Genomic DNA, 22,031 nt, shown 5'->3' with positions numbered 1-22,031 from the left:
CTGACTAAGGGGCCAGGAAAAGAAAAAAGCAATAATGACAGGGACCGTTGCCCAGCTCAGCGGTGAAAGGCAATTTCTCAGCCAAGAGGGTGCAGCAGGTGAGGGCATCTTGGTACAAATATACCAGCGCGAAATCGAGTGAGTCACGCAGAGGGATGTTTTGATCTAAGGAGAGCGTGTGCCAGGGATAACATGGCAAACTGCAGGGTATGTCAAGGAGGAGGAGGGCTTCAGCCGGCGTGAAATTTATGCCACCTATCAAGGCAGGTTAGCGGTTTGGTATTTGGGAGTCAGGATTCCCTCTGCAAGCGAGGATGATTTCGCAAGGCATTAGCATCAGCGGCGAGAGCTTAAGGTCACTTACTGAAAAGACTTTAATTAAAGCGGTGATCAATTCTGTCAGCGTGCTAACAAAGCACATTCTGTTCCCTTCCTGAGGGAAGACACGTCCCATCACCCACTCAGGGGCTTTTCAAAGAAGTGGGAGGCCGGGCTGGCTGCTGTGAACTTGCTGGAAATGGTGGGGTGCCCTGATAAGCTGGTCTCACTCCTTTAGGTCTAAGCTGCATGCCTCTGCAGCCTCATCCTTGGAGGGGGCTGAGGGCCGGAGGGAAGGATGGGAAGGGGTGCGAGAGGCATTTCCTCCATCAGAGGACTGATTTCTCTCGCAGAAAGAGTTGGGCTACAAAGCTCCCGGGCGATTCCTTTCCATTTAAAATTTTGTTTATGAATTTCCCAGAAACGCAATACAATCAGTTCCAGTGTCCAGTGTCCCTTCGTGATTAACTTCCCTTCCGTGGTTTCCTCAAATGATTATTCTATTCCTTCTTTCCTCCATCTTATTCTCAAAATAACTTTTTCTGCTGAGCATACTCCAAACTGGCTAGCGTTTTAGCATGTTTACAATAATTTTTTTTAAAAAATAAAAATCTATGGTTTTCAATCCTCCTTGAAGGCTGCCTCATTTGACGAGTTAAACTTGCTGATTCAGCATATTCCATCCATTTCATCCACCACTCCTCTTTTGTAGGTACTGCATCGTCTCGCCATTTTGGGGGCATATAATACGCTCAGGGACGTGGGTGGCGCTGTGGGTTAAACCACAGAGCCTAGGACTTGCCGATCAGAAGGTTGGCAGTTCGAACCCCCTTGACAGGGTGAGCTCCTGTTGCTCGGTCCCTGCTCCTGCCAACCTAGCAGTTCGAAAGCATGTCAAAAGTGCAAGTAGATAAATAGGCACCGCTCCGGTGGGAAGGTAAACAGCGTTTCTGTGTGCTGCTCTGGTTCACCAGAAGTGGCTTAGTCATGCTGGCCACATGATCCGGAAGCTGTAGCCGGCTCCCTTGGCCTATAGAGCGAGATGAGCGCCGCAACCCCAGAGTCAGCCACAACTGGACCTAATGGTCAGGGGTCCCTTTACCTTGAATACGCTCATTGCAGTCATCACCCACCCACCCAGGTTCCTTTGATTCTTCGGTAGACCACAGAGATTGCCAAACTCGGTGCTGTGAAAAGTTTGGAAATGTGCTGTGGGGGGAAAAGCAAGCCATCACATTGGATACGTTGGGTGCTCTGTTACCAAATCTTTTGGGCCACTGGGTGCATTTAAGATTATGAGAAAGTGTTGTGGGTGCCAGTCACAAAAAAATAGGCAGTGCATTTAAAAAAATAGGTAGCATCACAAAATGGTGCCAGAATGGCTTTATATCAGTGGGGAAAGAGCACTGATAACCATCCTTGCCACTCACTCACAGCTCTTGGTGCCTCTTCTCTATTAAGAATGGGAGGGTGGGGGTGTCTCCAATCCTGGCGCCCATCTCGCTTTCAAGCTGAGGGAGCTGGCATTTGTCCACAAACAGCTTTCCGGCTCATGTGGCCAGGATGACTAAACCACTTCTGGTGCAATGGGACACTGTGACAGAAACCAGAGTGCACGGAAACACTGTTTACCTTCCCACCACAGCGGTACCTATTTATCTACTCGCATTGGTATGCTTTCGAACTGCTAGGTTGGCAGGAATTGGGACAGAGCAACGGGAGCTCACCCCTTCGCGGGGATTCGAACCACTGACCTTCTGATCGGCAAGACCAAGAGGCTCAGTGGTTTAGACCATAGCGCCACCCGCAATGTATTCAATACAGGAGAGGTGGAGCCGGTGCAAACAGGAAGCGAGCAGGCAGAGTACACAGTCTCACCTGTACTGTGAATTTTTAAAGAGGATATTTGCTGAAACCTTTTGTGGGTGCCATAGCAGGTACCAGCCGTCACCCATGGGTGCCTGAGGTGCAGCATTGAAGACCCTTGCTTTATGCCCTCTGGGAGACCCAGTGTAGCCCTGAATATTCTCTCTCTCTCTCTCTCTCTCTCTCTCTCTCTCTCTGTGTGTGTGTATTAGGGGCAGTAAAAATAAAAGAGAAACCCAATACTCATAAATTGCTAAAAGTGCCACAGGTGCCAGCACAGGTAAAAGAGCTATCCAATTCCATTTAACCCATGTCCTGTGTGCTTCAAAGTCAGTATACTTTTGTATAGAATGTAAAAGCACTACATTTGTAGCACAAATATGCCCGTAATTTTCATTGCCCATTCATTTTCATATGCCCATAATGTTGACCTTCTGTTTCACTTTTTTGGGCAGCGGGGAGCAATATTTTTCAGCGTATGGATCATGTCATTTCAAACGGATGTTGACCCTTTCAGGCCTCTGAAAAAAAGAAACCCAAATTAATCATAGCTTGTCAGTGGAAAAAGATAACCTTGGATGCCTTTGTCACACCTATGTACCAGCCTCGCTCCCTGCCTCTGATCACTTCCCACTCCCAGCCAGAAAAGGCAGTGCCTGGTCATGTTATTATTGTTGGAAAGGACTGAGGTGCCGGAACTGCAAGGAGTGCAGCAGATGGCTTATCTCATCCATTTTTATACTGTAGCTCTCTGGATCCAAACTGACCTCAGAATAGCTTCTTTGCTGGTTTACACAGCCGCCACGCCAAGTTCGCAGGGTGTAGGGAACAAGCCTTCTGTGATTGATATTGTCCTGAGCGTGCTGACACAAGGAGGAAAATTGCTTTGGTAATCTGTTTTGCCTCTGGGTGATGTATAGGGAACCAGGAGATAGCAATGAGATGGGCTGGTGGGAGGTTTATTTTATTCCATGGTCCCCCTTCTGGTTGAGCCTGTGGTTGGCACCCAGAAAGATTTTACTTAGAACAGACCCACTGAAATCAATATGACGAAGTTCAATCCATTAATTGGAGTAGGTTTGCTCTGACCAAAATTTTGTTGAATACCACCCCGTGAACTGCAGCTTATCAAAGTGTTGGTGCTGACCTTTAAAGCCCTGAATGGCCTCGGTCCAGTATACCTGAAGGAGCGTCTCCACCTCCATTGTTCTGCCCAGACACTGAGGTCTAGTGCCGAGGGCCTTCTGGCAGTTCCCTTGCTGCGAGAAGCCAAGTTACAGGGAACCAGGCAGAGGGTCTTCTCGGTAGTGGCACCCGCCCTGTGGAACGCCCTCCCACCAGATGTCAAAGAGAACAACAACTACCAGACTTTTAGAAGACATCTGAAGGCAGCCCTCTTTAGGAAAGCTTTTAATGTTTAACAGACTACCGTATTTTAATACTTCGTTGGATTCCGCCCAGAGTGGCTGGGGAAACCCAGCCAGATGGGTGGGGTATAAATAATAAATCATCATCATCATCATCATCAATCGCTTGTAACAAGAGCCCTAGGGGCCACTTTCTGTGATCCTCCCGGTGGCCATTCCTCCTCTGGTCACTGATGTGGTTGCATGACCTGTCTGTCTGTCTTCAGGCACTGCAGTTGCCTGCAAGAGATTCCCACACGGAAGGGTTAATGTTGCCAACCTTCAAGTCAAGGTTGCAGACATCTGTGTATTGCAGACTTGGTCTGAACAATGGGCCTGGTGCCTGAAGCTAGCTCCCTGCCATCTTCCATTCTGATGAGGACACAACCTCTAAGGTTTTCCTCATAAACTAAAGGTTCAATTCAAGGGCTAACCAAAGGCAAATCAACAGCCCGTTCAAATATTCCCTTTGGTGTTCTGTATATACAGAGCTTGCCCTAGTTTTCAAATTGCACCATCGAGCATTGGGAAGGTCTTCCCCCTTGGAAACCCTAATTTGAGGCCTAAGTTAACTCTCAGCTCTCTTGGGACTCTTACAAAGACTTTTAGATAAGAGGTTTATTAACCATCTTAGTTTATACTTCAACAGTAATAGCCAATCAAGCTTTTAACATACTGGCTTTTGATGTTAATTCTTGAAGACCAGTTCAAACTGAGTAGCTGTATACTGTCTGCTTATACTTTCTTCATGGCAAACTCAATTTATGTTCTCAAGGAGGAAAAGCCTTTAATTATGACATGGTCCTCCACTAGGATGTTGTACATATGACCATAAACCTCATAGACAATAGTAATGTCCCTTCCATTTTTCCAGTTGTGTTTTATTGTAAGACACATTTCCCAATCCACCTGCTTTGTCTTAGGTTTTCCCCTGTGGGGACAACTATTCCTGGAAGTAGGTCTGGAATGCTGGGGGTGTGGCAAATTTTGCAATCTGTGCCTAAGATAAAAGGCTAGCAAGTTTTCAAGAGATTTGTTTCATCATTTAATTCCTCTATGCTAAAGTGCTCTTCTAAATATGTACTTCTTCTTTGGTTTAAGGCATATTCCAACCTAGCAGTTCGAAAGCACGTCAAAAGTGCAAGTAGATAAATAGGTACCGCTCCGGCGGGAAGGTAAACAGCGTTTCCGTGCGCTGCTCTGGTTCACCAGAAGTGGCTTAGTCATGCTGGCCACATGACCCGGCTCCCTCGGGTACACCGGCTCCCTCGGCCAATAAAGCGAGATGAGCGTCACAACCCCAGAGTCGGCCACGACTGGACCTAATGGTCAGGGGTCCCTTTACCTTTACCAGTTCTGCTCTAGCTATTCAGTCATTTTACAGCATGGCAAAGTTACTGAGAATGAATATAATCTGTTAAAGTGCAATCCTATGTATTGTTTACTGCCCAGAGAACTTTGCTGAATGGGAAGTGTACATCTGTCAATGATAAAAATAAATTCATGCAGAAGCAATTCCCACTGCGTTCAATAAATCTTACTCCCAGGAAAAATGTATTTAGGAATGTAGCTTAAATGACTTTTAGAAGATCCTGGGTCTAAAATAAAGCAAAATTGTGCAGCCACATCATGCTCAATTTACTCCAGCTTTGCCATTAGCGTGAAAATATTTGGAGAAGCAAATATTTGGTGGCAGCGAGCTTGATCTGGCACTTGGTGTCCATGTTAAAGCTCCTGGCCTGTTTATGAAGTTATGCCTTGGTTGTATCCGAGTGAAAATTCAGCAAAAGAGGTCAAAGTATACTAGCATTTATTTGCTAGGATACCTCATTTCAGTGATGCCTTTGCATTAGTAAATTGTGGTTCAGGTCCAGCCTGCAGCTCTCACCTGCTCCCTAAATGCTGCAAATAAATTGACAGCTTTTCAGCCAAGCGCTGTCCCTAGATAGAAGAGGGCTGCTTAATTTAAACTTCCTGCCTTTGCACATATTCTTCACTGTCACTCTCTGTCTCTAAGTAGTGGATTCATGTGGATTCTTCCGCGATTGCTGTTATGTCTGCAGTGCAACCTGGAACAAGTTGTGCATGATCAAATCCGCAGTGTTAAATTACGTCTAGAGGGGCAGCCAGTAGTCTGTTGCAGCAAAACCAATGGAGAATCTTGTGGCACTTTAAAGACCAAAAAGTTTATTGGCAGCACAAGCTTTTGTGGACTGGAATCCACTTCATTGATGTAGAACAGGGGTGGCCAACTCCCAAGAGACTGCAATCTACTCACAGAGTTAAAAACTGGCAGTGTTCTACACCCTTTTTGGGGGTTCGGGGTCAAAGTTGAGTTTTTTCAGGGAGGAGGTAAAATATTGAGCTTTTTTTAGGAGAGCCAGTTGTTCAGCTTCTTTGGGGGGAGCCAATGTTCTACCAGTGATCTACCGCAGACGTCCAGTGATCTATCGGTAGATCACGATCTACCTGTTGGACATGCCTGATGTAGAATATTCAACACCAGAATTTAATTCCTAGTTCTCACCCCTCTCCCACCTTAATTTTTCTAAGTTACTTAAAATATATTGCAGCAAATTTGTTGGGGTGTGTGTGAGAGAGTCAACAGTCCTTTAAAAGCTTCTGCATTTCTGGAACAAAATCCCACATGAATGTTTTTCCAGGGCCTGGTCAAAATGCTTGTGGGTAATACTGGCAATGCCCCATTATGTGCCCCCCCACCCAAAAAGAATAAGAAAAGTGCTTTCCATTTGCATTGAGGAAAACAACAAGGTTAATCAAGACTATTAATACCACTCTCATCTAGCTATTATTTCCAAGACAAGCTGCCTGCTGTCTACTGCTCTGACCTGGCCTCAAGTCTACTGGATGACCCTTGGGCCAAAGGAAAAGAGCAACAGAACATCAGCAGCAATTACCACTCTTTCTGCAATCTCTAGTAAGGAACTGAAAGACTACGGCAAGCTGCAGGAAGCAACTTCAGGTGCTGATACATTTCTCGTCCTCAGAAGACCACCCAAGAGTTGCTGTTTGTATCGAGGTTGCGTATTTGGTTGGTTGAAGGTGAAACACAGAACACAGGGTTGTTCTTCCCCTTTCAAATCATGTCCTGGTGACTTTCAAATGAACCAGACTGGTATAAGAGGCCAATGCATGCTTGTCCAGAGAAGGAAGACAGGAGCTCCGGGTACTTTTTAAAACCTTCCTCTTCTGCTTTATTGACAAGTAAATTGTTCAAAAATGTTCTCACAATTCAATAATTACAAAGACTTCAGACTTACATTTAAAAAAAAAGGTGTAAAAACCAGAAAACCCCAAAAGCAGTAGTGTCCAGCTCAAATTGAGCTTCATTGATCAAGAATCTGAGAAAAGAGCAAGTATTGTCAAACACTTAATGTAACAGGATTAAATGTTGACTAGAGCCACTTGATTTAAAACTAGGGATAAGTGCATGTCCTATACAGTGTTTCAGGAAAGAGTATTAGCCATTGGTATAGCATTAGCCCATAGAAACCAGATTTTTTTAAAAAACAATTGACATCCAACTGTCATCAAATTGGCACAGAAGGCACACTAATGTGACAATGACAAACTGGATATGCCAGCCACAGAATTAATTACACACGCATTTTTAAATGAAACATGATCACAATTCCTCCCGCCCCCCGGGAAGGGGGTGTGGAGAGGTGGAGGTGGGGAAGAGGGAAAATTACTAAATGTATAATACATGGAAGCATGAGATTAAATATACACGCAATATGTCACCGCTGCACATGGGCCGTAGCAAAATATACAGGAGTGTGCTGTGCATTTTTCCTTTTTTCTCTACATGATCAATACTTTTGATTAGCAATCATGGGGTCTTCATGCAGGCGAGGATACAATGAACTGGGGAAGGTGGTGGTGGGGAAAAGATGAGGCACCCTCATATACACATCCTTCAACGTTTCCACTTTGGTTACCAATCAAGATAGACCGATGGTTTAAGTACTACTACACAATCCCTTCGCATAAGCAGCCTTCAAGGGAGCGATCCCAAGAGAACGCTCCCTAGCGTATTTTACTTTATCTTAATGTAGTGTATCTTTAACACTGGAACAAAAGCAAAACAAAAAGAGGAATTACAAGAATGTCCGCGAAGGTGGTAGCAGGAAAAGCAAAGTAAAACCTGTTTCACAGCAGTCTTTTTTTCTTTTCATCTTTTTTTTAAAGCCCTGCCCCGGCTAATGATGAACTGAAGAGGTCTAAAAAAGCAGGGTAAGGATAAAATGTTACCGGCAATAGTTTTATGTACATGACTAAAAAGTTGGGAGAAGGACATTTACAAAGCTGAGAATGTATGTAATGGCTAAATAAGTTAAAAGGCCACAAACTAGAACCTCGGTTTTCAACTTCCTGACATACTTCTACTGATGCTGGGAATGGCCCTACAGCTTCCTATCATTCTCCTAAAACTTGAAAAAACACACAACCAGAATATATTTAGAATATATTTAGCCAAGGATGCAACTAGCCTGCTTTTATAGCCTGCTTTTTACTTCCCACTCAAAAGGACCATTTCCCCCCCTAAAAGGATTTCCTGTTAACGAGACATTACATCATCCTATAGAAAAATATTCCTGACACCGCACTGTAGTAAAAAAAAAACTACCAGCGACTCTTCTCTATTTTCTTTCCAACTTAAATATGAAGACTGTTTACCAAAAGCCTGTAGTGTATGTCACATTAATATCACGTCTGTGCAGAAATTGATCCACCATAGGGTTAAGAACAAACAGTTTTGCATAAAAAACAGTAACAACTTGATCCGTGTCGTAATAAAGAACTCGCTCCTCCTTTTTTTATTCTCCCAAATCTACACCTCTAATTATAGAATTTACTTTTGTGCAACACTAGAAATTCAGTATCAAGTCTTGGCACAGTTGCTGGAGAAGGGCCTCCTGCTCTTGAATACTCCGTGGAGTAGCTGCTCCTGATGCCGATGGTCCCGAACAGGATTTGGGGAGGGAGGGGGGAGCCGTAGTGTTATGCATCGCAGGTCGACTGGTCCAACCCATCTAGCGTCAGCTGATTCCTATGTGGGGAGTTGGGACTTGGGGGCCCGCTTGGGTTCGAGCTGTTGGAAGGAGTCGAGTGTTTGGTAGAATCTGAGTCAGGCTGCAAAAAAAAAGGAAAAGAAAAATACTGCATGTCAAGCGCCTGAAACCATTAGGATGCTTCTGATGGGAGACAGAGGCAGTGCAGCAAGAGCTCCCAAAAGAACTGGGCCCATATTGCACCTATTAGTGTGGACAACTGGCTGACAGTGTGATAAGAGGGAAGGGAGAGACAGGAAGAGGAGGAAGGATGAAAAGAAAGCCTCTCTTTCTTCCCAGCATAGTCCTATTGCGGAAGGCCCTGCCAAGGAAGTGTGGTGTTCCCAGGGGCTGTCTGAGAGCAAATCTTCTGAGCCATTTAGATGGTCTTGGGGAAAATTTCTCAGAGTTTCTGGATTTGGGGGCAGGGGACCCTCAACCCAGCCTGAGGAGAGCTTTAAGACTAGCCCATCTCTAGTTCAAGCAGCTGCCTTGTAGGTTTCTATGCATTAAACCGTCTTCAGTCAGAAGCCAGAGCTCATCATTTCCCAAGTCCTTGCACAAAGAGCACCCAGCCTGCTGTCTTGATAAACATGAAGCCAAAATGGGAGAAAAAGTGTCCTAGGAAGCGGCTGCAGAGGGAAAGAGAAACGGCGGGGTGAGGAGTGTTCAGTACAAACACCCTCCATAGATCCTTCTGTGCTTTATGCTGCAGCCTTCCTACTTTAGAAAGGTTTGAGGCAAAGTCACTTGAAGAGGCAGGCTTGGATCCTAAGACAAATTAAACTAAGGAAGCTCATGGAAGGAAAGTTTCCTGTCTCTTTCTCCCCCAGAACTCCATCCCACGTTGTTCAGGATGGTGCCCTGATGCTTCCAGAGAGGCTTCTCAAGGGTTGCTGGAGAGGAGAGGAGAGGATGAGAAGCCTTCCTTCCGTTGTTTGAACTCGCGGGGTCCAAGCCATGCATGTGATAAGCAGCAAATGTAGTTTGGGCCTCAGCTTGTTATGGAACTCCGATTAGTCTCTGTCTCTCTCTCTCTCTGTGGGGCGGGGGTGGGCATAGGAGCACCTCTTTCATCCACAGGGAGAAAACATTATGGGCATACATTCACCCCCACAGGTGGGAAAGGAGTGGGGCAGGATTGGACAGTATTAAAGGCAGTGTATCCACTCCCGTCTCTCTTCCTGCTCCTGACAGCAGCCTTGGATGGCTGTTTTACATTAAAAGCAACAACAGCAACACACCACCACCCCAAACCCCAGATAGGGGAAAGGAGCACTCACTTGTGAGTAGTGAGTAGCTTGGAAAAGCAGGGGCAAAGACCATTATGTAAAACAGCAGATGAATTTGTCCACCGGTTATTTATGTTATGTCCTTGACAGCCAAAAAAAAAAAAAAAAAAGCAAGCAAGCAAGAAAGAAACTGAAGGTTTCTGACTGCAAATGGTGTCAGGGAAGACACAAATGGCAGCCCAAAATGAGGAATTCACTGGACAGTCAATTGTGCCTATCCAGCCAGCATTATTTTCTAGATTTGTTGCTGATGGCTCTGTGGTGTAGCCCTTCCCTTTTCACTTCAGCCATTTGCTTGGACATTTTCCCAGCATTTTGGAATGCAGTTAGCTCTTTGCAAAGTACAGCAGAACTGTTGCTGCGCCAGCCCATTTAATTGGGGGAAGAAGAATTTATATTTAGCCAACAGATTAAAAGGCGATATCACTGAGAGATACCATCAGCAAGGTTTTGCTGTGGGTGTAAACAGCAACTTCAGACAATCGTTTAGGCAAGATCTGTTAAGGGAGAGCTGTGACAAGGCAAGGAGCCACCAAGCAGAATGACCCCGAGTTTCACAGCGCACTGTTGGTATACAGGCAATAGCTCACATGCTCTGATCTTAACTATTGTAAGCATAAACTGAAAATGCCACCTCAAAACCTGACACTTATGACAACCTGCTGGGCTACAGCTGCAAGAATCATAGAGTTGGAATAGACCACAAGGGCCATCGAGTCCAACCCCCTGCCAAGCTTCGCCTCTTGTTTGGGTCGCCATGGATGGAGTCTGCAGCCGTGTGGTTTCTGCAGTCCTCATGGGGCAAAATCAACAGAATGCTGACCCAAGGTGCAGATGGCAGAAATTTAAAAAAACAACAACCACCACACACCAGTGACAGCCCACAGCCCAAAGGGTGCTGGATCTTTCCACAAGTGCGGCTCTCTCTAGTGCAGTATTCAGTAGGAAAGTGGCAAGGGTCAACAGATATTTGGGGAGTTTTTAGTAGATGATTTGAAGCTCACTTTCACCCTTTCATATGCACCTTCCCGACTCATGCTTCTTTCCCCCACGAAAACCACCAGGCACTATTGTTTATTTAAAGGTATTTTTTATTCCACCTCTCTCAAAACTGGAAGCGCCTCCATTAATGGAAGGAATAGGAGGGTGAGGGAAGCAGATGGCAAACATGACCCTCAGAGCCTGATGCAACTGGACTGCCTCCTCCGCCATGGGCAAACTGGAACATAAGATGCCAGCTCCTGCTCCAGCCTGTCTGTTTTGCTTTGAGCATGTCATTTGTGGCGTACCCTGCATTTTATAAATACTATAAAGCACTTTCATGACTACAGTTGAAAACTGACATATAAATATACTACCTTAAATTTTGTTTACTATTGGCCGTTACTTTAGTCCCCAATGGCTCCTTCACTAACAAAGAGGCTACAATCACTACATATTCATAAAACAGCCTCATCACTGCCACTGCTAACAGTGCTAGAGGGTATCGGAGGAGGAGGAGAAGGAGAAGAAGAACAGATTTAAAAGCTGCAGGCTTCTTAAAAAGGTCCAGCCATCCAGCGACTGCTGTATTAGCATTCTATGATACAACTGCAAAAATAATTTTGCAAGAGATGGAAGGAAAGCATTTGTGCGAACCCACAAATTAGGAAACCAGTGCATGGCTATGTTTGCTCCTGATTTCAGTCTCAGAGACATCCTCCACCGGGAGAATTGTTTTCCTTTGATTAGAAAGGGCTGTAGCTAAGGGTAGAACACAAACTTTGCATGCAGAAGGTCCCAGGTTCAATCCCCGGCAACTCCAAGCAGGGCTTGGAAAAACTTGACTGAATCCTGGAGAGCTACTGCCAATGTGCAGACGATATAGAGCAGATTAGCCAATGGTCTCACTCAGTACAAGGCAACCTCTTATGCTCCTTGTACATGTCATTAAAATCAGCCGTGGCAGCTCCTGGGTTTTGATGAATTAGGAACCAATTTAAAAAATGCAGCTGGTACTGTTTGATAATCTCTCTAACACTCCAGAAACGTTGCTAAAAGTTTATGCAAGGTGGCAGACCAACTTGCTGGCAAGAGTACTCGGATAAGGAATCCAGGCTGTGTTCTTCTAAAGCAGTGCTTGCAAAACTTGGGTCTCCAGCTGCTTTTGAACTACAGTTCCCATCCTCTGCTAGCTAGGGATGATGGGAGTTGTAGTCCAAAAACAGCTGGAGACCCAAGTTTGGGAAACACTGTTCTAAAGCTTATCACCTATTTTGGATCCTCAGTTATGAACTGTTGCCAAGACACCCACAAAGTGTTTGAGCGTGTGTTTCTTGGGAATCAGAGCTTTCAAAACATTTCTCCCTAGTATTTTGTAGTGAAGGAGTCTTCTAGAATCAAGATTCCTGAAGCTCTATGAAACCTGAGATCTGGCACTTGAGATATACACAAACAACCAAACAGCTGCTGTTTACGTAGAAGGCTCTTTCCAGACTACATAGAGAGCTATGCACCAATATGAGGAAACCAAAGGGTGTCTACAGATAGATCTCACCTCTTTGTCAAACTCCTGGTCTGGATCAGACATACTCCTCAAGGGCATAGCTGCTCCTAGGTCACTGCCACCTGTAAAGCAAATATGTCTGAGACTCTCCACTCCGATAGGTTTACAAAACTGCAGGTTATAAATAGATCCATTTCTACTGTTACCTGAAGATGGCCACGAAATGTAGCTTTTGTTTCTCTGAGGTGCTTGGCGTGAAATGTTGGTCGTGGGAGGACAAGCCTTTTCATCTTGTGAAGGAGGTAAGACACTCTGCAGCAGAAATGTAGCCACAGACAATTAGACAAGACACTTTCAACATTATTTTCTGTCTCAGTGAAACATTTAGCAGAGTTTTTTTAAAACACCGAAGGAATACTGCTTTCAGAGCTATTGTATGGTGGTATTTTTTACAAACTAAGCTTTGCTTGCTAAAGAGGGCCATTTAACACAAAGGCACATCATTCAAATAACCGACAAGGGGGCAATTTATCCCTCCTCTCCCCCCCCCCCCCGCCTCCCAAAAAGCAAGCGAAACAAAACTGAGTCATCAGTCTAAGTTCCTTCCAAGTGCTGGAGGCAGGATAACAGAACTCACCAGTAAACCAGACTGTGTAAAAGAAAAGAATGGAGTTTGACTGCAGATCATGCCTCAAGGTTTTTTCCAATTACAAACATATGAAAATTGTTTCTGAGCTATGGTATATTTGACACCTGGAACAGTAAATACTGCTTTCAAAGCATTCTCCAGTGAGCTTTCCCTTTGCCACCTGCTGTTGGAAGGACCATAATCTAGTCTGTGTAGGGGTTTAGCAGGACAACCTGCTAACTGGAGTGGAGGATTCAGAGCAGCAAGCACTAGTTTATATATATATACAGGTTAGTAATTCTCTGCAAACTGCTAGTGCCCCCTCCCAACTTTTCTTTAATGTTGGCAGAGAGGCATAATGCCCACCGTCACCATCCAGTTCCTAAAGAGCTGCTCCTACCCTTGCTACAGAAGCAGAGGAGGGACAGGAAGAGGAGGAAAGCAGTGAGGAAGAATGGTCACTCTGGAGAAAGATTTCAGCAGAGATAGGGCTCATGTGATAGACGTGCTCAAAGCCTGTTGGAGGTGATATCAGAGCAGAATGTCGGGAGAGTGAAGGGGAAGGAAATTCGTTCTGTTATTTTAGACAAGACAAACAAGAAAAAGGAAGGAGGAGAGAATAGTTATTTAGAAAACACTATTGCACTCTTGGCAGTGATGCCTGCTTACTTTCAGTGCCGTGTGCGTGTGCTGGCATTCTCAAAGAAAGTTTTCACACCGCCTGCTCAGGCATCTGCCTCCCCTCCCCTCCCCCTCCTGGATAAGATTTGTCGCAGGGGTTGGGCTGGCATGCTTGCTCCTCTCACTAGGGAAAGACCTGGGGGGTTCCTAGGAGATACAACCCCTTTTAAAAGGGAGTTTGATTTCCCAGGGTTAGAAGACCTCCTACAACTGAAGAACTATCCTGTCATTTGCATCACCCTACAGTGACACGAGCTGAAGAAAAGTGGGGAGAGAGCAGGCATGGCCAAGGCCTCCTCCTGATACTTTCCAAGAGGCATATTAGCCCAGATTAAACATTGCAGCTGCCCCTTAGAAAATGAACAGCCGTTCTGCTCCAGCTATAAGGTTCTTCTGCCGGCTTGTTCCCAAGATCTGCGGGTTGTGGCTGAGCACAGGCCTGCCTATCTGCTTTCCCTAGGAACAAGAAGTTTTACCAGTGGGAGATCCATGAGCACTTGCATCCCATCTCCTGGTCCCATATGAGCCACGTGGTTGAAATTGGTCGGATTGGAAATCATTTTGGATCGGAGTTCAGGGTCTCGGAGCATCTCCCTAAACCAACAAAGACATTAAATGATGGGTTTGCATAAGTAGAGTCTCCTTTACCACCAATTGCGGTGTGTGTGTGTGTGAGAGAGAGAGAGAGAGAGAGAGAGAAGAGAAATAGTAAAGCCACACCTTCTTTGTTGTATTCTTTCTTCTTCGGGGACTTTAAAGACAAATCTTCTCTTGCTTCTGGTGCGAAGCATTTGCTTCTTGCTGTTGTCGGATGTCTCCGGCACGCTAAGGGCGGCTCCTGCTGTAACAAGACATAATGCAGTTTATACAGGTTCTTCCCCTCTTTAGTAGATCCTCACAACAGAACAGCCCTGAGGTAGGTTAGGCAGAAGGTCTGTACAAGCCCTGCTACAGTGAAGGAGACTCATGCAGGAGACCTTTGTGGAATCCTTAAGCTCTTTTTGCAGAGGAACCTAGGAATTTACAAAGCATCAGGTGGACTCTTTGCTGAGTGAGGCAGGGTTACAGCCCTCTCATATCTGATCTACAGAGTTTTGCCCTGCATGCACACATGTGGAGAGTGTGGGCTAACCCCATCCACTACCTGCATGCAGCCCCTAGAGGGCAGGCAAGGCTGAATGTGGCCCTTGGGGCGAAGGAGGCTAGCCACCCATGGCTGCCTCTGTAATTTTTTACACGTGGCTGTAATTTTACACAGACTCTACTTGCCTTCCCTGCATCACCAACACATTACAACCACTCTTCTTTACCCCTTTTCCTTTCTGTCCCCACCCCACCCCCACCGAACGCACTAACCTGAAAACTTGTTCTTGAAATAGATCAGTCGAGGAGGTTCACAGTTAAGGAGATTCAGTGTGCCCATCACATTTAGGGGTCTGATCTGTTATGGAGACAAAGTAAGGGAATCTTAAAATTCATCCTCAACACACTGCCAAGAAGTTTGGAGTAAACGAATAAGGCCCTGTGTTTTACAGTACGGGCAAGCTACTTACCTTTCTTAAGCCGATAGTCTGAACCCATTCCATGGTGCTGACATTAAATACATCGACACCGTATTCACTGTAGACCGTTAAATAGAATGGACTGCAGCCTAGAGAGAAAATACGAAAGCTGGTTATGGCTGCATACTTCTGAGATAAAGCTGAGCACCATCATTATTTCAACTGTTACTGTTTCTCAAGCCATCTCTCAGGTCTAGTTCTCGCTGATATAAGTAAATGAAAAGGCATTGATTCTGGCAGTCAGCATATTAAGAACTCTTCTTCCTGACATTTAGCTTTTCATGTGGGAAAGATTTATTGTAAAGGGAGCATTCCATCATGAGAACACCCTCCCGCTCCCATCCTGCATTGGTACAGCCTAGACAGATTCCTATCTAGGTATTTGTCTATTTGAAACCCTTTTTATACCTCCCATCATTCTATATAGATTTTCAGCACAGTGTGCCATCAGTTATATTGCAACACAAATACAATGACAAAATAGATAAAACCATCAATGACAATAATAAAAAATGCACAAAAAATGAGCAGGTGGACAATTTTTTTTAAGGGGGCACAAAAAAGATAGCAATGTGGCTATACTACATACCATAGTTGGGGGACGAGTGCTGCGAAAGGCCTTTCCTCTGTTGCCACAGACCATACAGAAAAAAGGTCGTGAAGCAGGTTGTAGATCAGGCCTCTCTGGAGCAAGCAATTTTGTTGCAAGTATTTCATTATAGATCATCAGCAGTTTAAATCTGCAGGGTCCTTTCCAATAGCCCCTCTCCACCAGCCTGCAAGGCAGGTCATCCTTCCCATTTAAAGACAGAAAATGGAAGCTGGAAGATTTCTCCTTGGTCCAGCCTAACAAGCCACCCTGCTATCTACCAGCTATGCCTTCAAAGGGTTAATTCTTTGAAGATGGGAGGAGAGTCTTATTTTTCTGAGAGAGACTGGAAGGCTACAGGAAAGCCAAGATTGCTTCAGAAGGTGCTTTTAAAGGCACAGTACTAGATATGTCTAGCAACATCTCTAGAATGAGAAAAATATGTAAAAAAAATCAGTTAGAGGTGTAGCTATGCTACACGCCTTCATTTCTGCCTTTTTGGAAAATACAGCCCTTTGCCTGAGTAGGTGTTTTGATTTATGGTTTCCAAACACCAGCTGGCTATGACACACTTTCTGGGAGATGCATTTGACTTGCTTTCTGCTGTATAAAAGACACCTGCAAAGAAGAACAAGACTGACAAGTCCTTTTACACAGTAGCAAGGCAGAAATACCTATTCCACTGGCAAGATTATCTGCGTAAATACAGAGGAAGAAGGAAAGACGTGGGCAGGGCTGTCACTTCCAAGAGGCAAGCTAAGGGAAGGCGAAAGGGCTCTCCGCCTCAGCCCCTCTGCCATGCCTTGCTCCGAGGAAGGGTCAAGGGGGACCTTCCTCAGAGGACGGCATTCTGGGTATGTTAGAAAGTTTAAACAGAATTCCCAACTGCTCTGGAAGAAAGAAAGGGGGGGGAGCAAGGAGGAGGAGTGTGGCATAAACTCTTCGGCTGCACCTGGTAGTGAGGGGAATAGAAAGGTCATTGCACTCAGTCGCTGAATGAGGATGAGGTGAACTCCAGAAGCTATGGGGTTTTCCCAAAGGGAAGTGTGGTGTGCTATGGTCATAGGAAGTTGCCTACACAAGAAAACCCCTTTCAGAAGTGATTCAGAGGAAACACAGCAGACCATTTCTCCCAACGCGTGGTTGGGTCCCTCGTGAAAAAGAGCCCTCCCCCATAGTTCTAGTGTGCAATGGTCTTTACCAATGGTCTTTCAAAATGGAGCGCCAGATAGCAACACCTCTCCTATTTCCCCCCCCCCCCCGCCTCCAGCTGGAACCATCACAGCTAGCAGCTACTGCAGGGGTGGCACTTTTGTTAAGGACAAGCTCCTGTGCCTTAAATCGTTGAATGAATGAGATGTGCACCAGTTGAAGTATTTCTCATTATTGGAAAAGGTATAGCTGCTGCAGCTATGTTTGCCATACAGCTGCTTAAAGCACAGAAGACTCAGGTGGTGCTGTTTTTTTAAGGGAGAAAAAGGAAAAGACGTGGCAAGTCTAAGCCACTCTTTAGTTTTGTTGACTGCCTTACTCACATTTCTTAAATGTTTCAATGTTTCAAGTGTTTAATCCCCCCCCCCCCAGAATAACTTCCATGATGTTATGTGAGCCCGCTTTGTTGGAAGTGGTTGCTACAGATCGCAGTTGTGAGGGCAAGCAAACTGCAAGAGAACAAGCCCATACAGGACTAAGCATGCCATAAAAAAGGCCCACGGACAAGGCTAACAAAGGTTTGCAAAAATGTGGGAGGGCAGGGAGTACTCCCTCTGTGCACTAGCACTATCAACACAACAGGGTACACATTCACACAGTACAGTGTTACCTCTGGATGCGAACAGGATCCGTTCCGGAGCCCTGTTTGCATCCTAAAGCGAACGTAATGCGCTGCGAGTCACGTTTCACCGCTTCCGCGCATGCCATCATTTTGAGCGTCTGCGCATGCACAAGAGGCGAAGTGCAACCCAAAAATGACTGTAGGTATGACTGTACAGTGATTAGGAGAAGATGGGTTAAAATCTGCCTTTTAGAACAAGACATTTGAAAAGGTCAGTCAGATGTTTTAGGGAGTACACATTTACACACTGTGCTTGAAGTTGACTGAACTAAACTATTGGTTATCAACATGAGAAGTACATGTTTTAGGGGGTGGCTCATATCTTACAATTAAGCCTTTACTACAAAATCAGTGTTCTCCAAGAGCACCTGGATTTGGTCTGTGAACACCTGCTCAAGAACCTTGCCCAAGAAGAGGAGATTGGTAACTGGCCGGTAATGAATGTTTCCTCTCACCCAGCCACCTAGCAGCTGGTATGTAGAGCAATACAGCCTTCACTTAGCTGTCATAATTAGTAGGCACTGAAAGCCCTATTCAACATGTATAGGTTCATCAAAAACAATGGTGGTATAGCGCGATTTAAAACTATGATGGTTAAAACAGTTATTTGCCGATTATTTTTCAGACAAGTGAAGCAGCAACAGAAAAAAAACATATACATACTACAGGCAGCAGGAGTTGCAGGCCACATTAGCTCTTGCATGCGTGACCTTCGACCTTGCGCATCAACGTACACTCCCAAAAGGCTGAAGCAAAGCAGGTATTCCTCATTGCTGAGCTCCACAGCACAAAGGGCGTCAAGAGGCTGTTGTGAGAGGAATGCAAGCGATGGGTCATTGGAATTTACCAGGTTTATAGATTGTCCGTCACCCTGGATGTTCAACAGAGAGAAACCAGATGGGTAGCCAACACAAAGCCTGTCTTTGAACACTGTCATCCACTGTATGCTGCCAGGTGCCTGGATTTCACTGAACTTTTTATGGAAAGGTTTAGTCCTATGAATTTCATAGCACAGAACCTGCCGTTTGACTGCCACAAACAAACTTGTTGAAGAGCTCTTCTTCAGTGTCCCAGTTGTAATGAACTGGCAGCCTTTAGTTTCAGGAAGCTTAACATCAAGACTGCCTTCAGATCCATCCAGAGAGGACCAGGGATACAAGTGAACGTGATGATTCCGGCCACAGATAAGGATAATGATTTTCTCTTTGGGAGCCAGCTCTATCTGGTAGACCTTCTTGCAGTCAGCAGCTCGGACGATCACTGTGAAAACAACAGCTCAATGTGAGTAAGTGATAGGAGTGCAGACAGGCTGAGCCATTTTAAGTGTCAGCAATGTAATTACTTAGGATATATGGATATTTCCATAGTGATAGCAGCCTTCCTCAATCTGATGCCCTCTGGATGTTGTGGTCTACAACACTCGCCTGTTCCATGTAGCATGGCCAATGGATAGTGATGATGGGTGTTCTAGTCCTCAACTTTTGGAGGGCCACGGGTTATGGGAGGCTGGTGGTAGGAAGACATAGTTTTGACCCAGTCTCACTCTCAACTTCCCCTTAAAACTGTACAACAATATTGTAATAGAACTTGTTATAGAGAAATAATATTTTGACCTCTTAAAAAAAATGCAATTTCCATGGACCACTGGTATGTTTTAAACATACAAAGCAGGAGTACATACTCTCATCTTTTAACAATAAGGTATAAATAAACTGTGTCAAATGGTCCTATATTTCCCTTTCTGGATTAGTCCACTCAATCCAGTATTTTTGTAGGAAACATAGTACTATGCTGTCCACCATAAATTAGTTAGTGGCCTTCCAATCAATCATCCCTGATGTAGAGTGAACATATTTTTAAGGTACCCACCGCCGACAGACAAAACCTTCCTATTTTCTTATATCCAGGGAAACGCCAAGTGCACTTTACATTGTATTTTAAAGGTCAACACACATAAGTTATTATTCTATTAATAACTCATTTTTTTTATAAAGGAAAGGTTTTTCATTATTAATGAACAAATGGAACGGGGAAGAAAGATATTGGGAAATGCAAAGATAGGTGAGGATGATGCAGCATTAAAGAAAAAACAATTATTTGACCCAGTTGAAGGGGTCTGACAGCAGGCATACACACGGAGTGCAAAAAAAGTGAAGACTGAAAGATAGGATGGAGTTCAACATTACACTGAGCTTTACTTCAAATAAAATATTCTGCAATTACAATATATGAAATACTAAAACTGGCCAGATGCAATGTGAATGTCAGTGAATCCCATGAAAGCTAAATGCAGCAATTTAGGTCTGAACTATTTGTACCATTCTGAACATATATTCTAGTAATGCAAACATTGGGAAAAGAATTCCCCAAATGGGGAGCCACTGAAGAAAAGGCCTGTTCTTGTGTTGCCACCCTCTAGACCCCTTGTGGAGGAGGCACACAAATAAAGGCCCCAGATTATGATTGCAGAATCTGGGTCAGTTCATAGGGGGAGAGGTGGTCCTTGAGGTATTGAGGTCCTGGGCCATTTACAGCTTTATAGGTCAAAACCAGCACTTTGAATTGGGTCCAAAAACTAATCAGCAGTCAGTACAGTTGGGTCAGGATCTGCAACCACCTGATCAGTAACTCTGCCCAAGAAGGGGAGATTGGCAACTGGCTGGTAGTTACTTAAATTTTCCAGATCCATGAGGGGTTTCTTGAAGAGTGGTTTTTTTTATCACTGCTGCCTTTAAGCAGGAGGGACCACCCACTCGCAGGGAGGCATTAATCACCTCTCCGGCCCAGCCAACTGTCCCCTTCCTGTTAGTTTTTATCAGTCAAGAAGGGCTGATAAAATCTTCCTTTGTTAACAACTAACAAAATTATAGCCACTTCTTCACAGTGACTTAGCTAAAAGGTAACTTTCTGGTTTTTCTTACCCTCTCTGTCTAGCATTATAAATACTGCCATAAATTTCATTCTGCTGGTTCTGTTTTTTGTACAACTCATTTCCTTGATAACAGAAGCAAACCTATACAATTCCATTGCAGCAGTAGCATGACACTACTATTGTTCAGTTTAATCACATGCAGAGAAGCCAGAATGGTTCTCTTGAGCAAGGCTCAGGAAAGTAGTCTACTTTTCTTTGGTAGAGAGAAAAATGTGATAGAGTTTATACTTTGCTATTCATTAGTTTGCCAGAAAACATGGTGCATCATACAATTATTTTCCTCAGGGGCATGCAAGGTGCATACATAAACACACTCTCACTAATTAATTCTAGTATTTAATGAGACTGTTAGAATAAGGAGAGTCACATTGACACGCAGAATATGGCCACAAGATGTACCCATAAAATTAAATTAAAATAAAATAAAATAGCCTCTAACCAGGGGAGAATAGATATTGATGTCTACAGACTAGTTATTCATTTGAGATAGTCAGTTTTCTGAAAGCTCGTTGACAAGCCATAAAGATTTTTCACTTCTACTGTAATAAATGAGAGCATGAGAGGAGAAATATTTGTCTGAAGATCACCACTGCCTTCAGACAGCCAAGTGAGAGAAAAGAATCATTATTCCTGTAACCCAGAGAAAATTGTACCTGTTTCCAATTACTCAAGTCTATCAAGAGTGTACATGGAGCAAACAGCCCGCAAATTTCACTGACATTTAACATGCTTTCATAAGTCATGTTTACTCCATGGCACTAGCAATCAATGCTGGGTGAACTCGGCAGAGATGGCCTGGACAACTTGTGACTCACAAAAACAACAACATACGGCTGACATCTATGGTTTCACAAAGGGCTCAATAAATCTTCTGGTTTTGCTGCCTGCCTGAGATTACAAAAATGGTGTGTGAGAGCAATACCTGGCAGGTCACAATATATAGCTGGTAGGTGTTGATGGGCATGGTGCAAGCCTCCATTAAAGTCTTTATCACCACCACATCATTCCCCTTTCACCGTTGATATGTGTGTGTGTTCTATTTGCTATAATATGTAGCAATAAAGCAGGTCTGTAAACTTTTAAAACTTTTGCTTCGTGTGCAACGAAGCCCTGCATGGCAAACATGCCCAGCGTTAGCACAAGAGTCGATCACAGTTACATTCTTAAACTATATTACACTCCTGCATATTTTGGTTTCAATGCTAGCATGAGCATGGAAGTGTGCAGAAAGAGGCAAAATAGTAGATACCTTTTCTGGCCCCTCTTTCATAGCCGAAAGCTCATCTGTGCAAACTGTATGGGGAATCCTTGGATGATCATTCTTCTAGGGTGTCAACTGCCAGGGGCATGCGAATGCTTAGTA

At 44.5% G+C, this 22,031-nt stretch overlaps 1 protein-coding gene across 7 annotated transcripts in view; it reads right to left on the bottom strand.

Moving 5' to 3' along the window:
• Positions 1 to 6,778: 6,778 nt before the first annotated feature.
• Positions 6,779 to 22,031, bottom strand: part of CDC42BPB (CDC42 binding protein kinase beta) — a 91,672-nt gene continuing 76,419 nt past the window's right edge. For 4 of the 7 annotated variants that reach the window (XM_053368122.1, XM_053367842.1, XM_053368202.1 and 1 more), the window contains 8 exons: positions 18,400 to 18,996; positions 15,305 to 15,402; positions 15,108 to 15,192; positions 14,472 to 14,592; positions 14,228 to 14,345; positions 12,649 to 12,754; positions 12,494 to 12,564; positions 6,779 to 8,747 (listed from right to left, as the gene is read on the bottom strand). In XM_053368122.1, the coding sequence (XP_053224097.1) occupies positions 8,616 to 8,747; positions 12,494 to 12,564; positions 12,649 to 12,754; positions 14,228 to 14,345; positions 14,472 to 14,592; positions 15,108 to 15,192; positions 15,305 to 15,402; positions 18,400 to 18,996 (1,328 nt within the window). In that variant the 3' untranslated portion in view covers positions 6,779 to 8,615. The remainder of the gene's footprint in view (positions 8,748 to 12,493; positions 12,565 to 12,648; positions 12,755 to 14,227; positions 14,346 to 14,471; positions 14,593 to 15,107; positions 15,193 to 15,304; positions 15,403 to 18,399; positions 18,997 to 22,031) is intronic. The other 3 variants (XM_053367922.1, XM_053368279.1, XM_053368046.1) reach the window with 1 other exon arrangement.

This window comes from Podarcis raffonei, chromosome 1 (genome assembly GCF_027172205.1).
Source record: "Podarcis raffonei isolate rPodRaf1 chromosome 1, rPodRaf1.pri, whole genome shotgun sequence".
NCBI lineage: Eukaryota > Metazoa > Chordata > Lepidosauria > Squamata > Lacertidae > Podarcis > Podarcis raffonei.
Note: the sequence above shows the minus strand (reverse complement) of the source record. Positions and strands in the feature narration are given on the sequence as shown.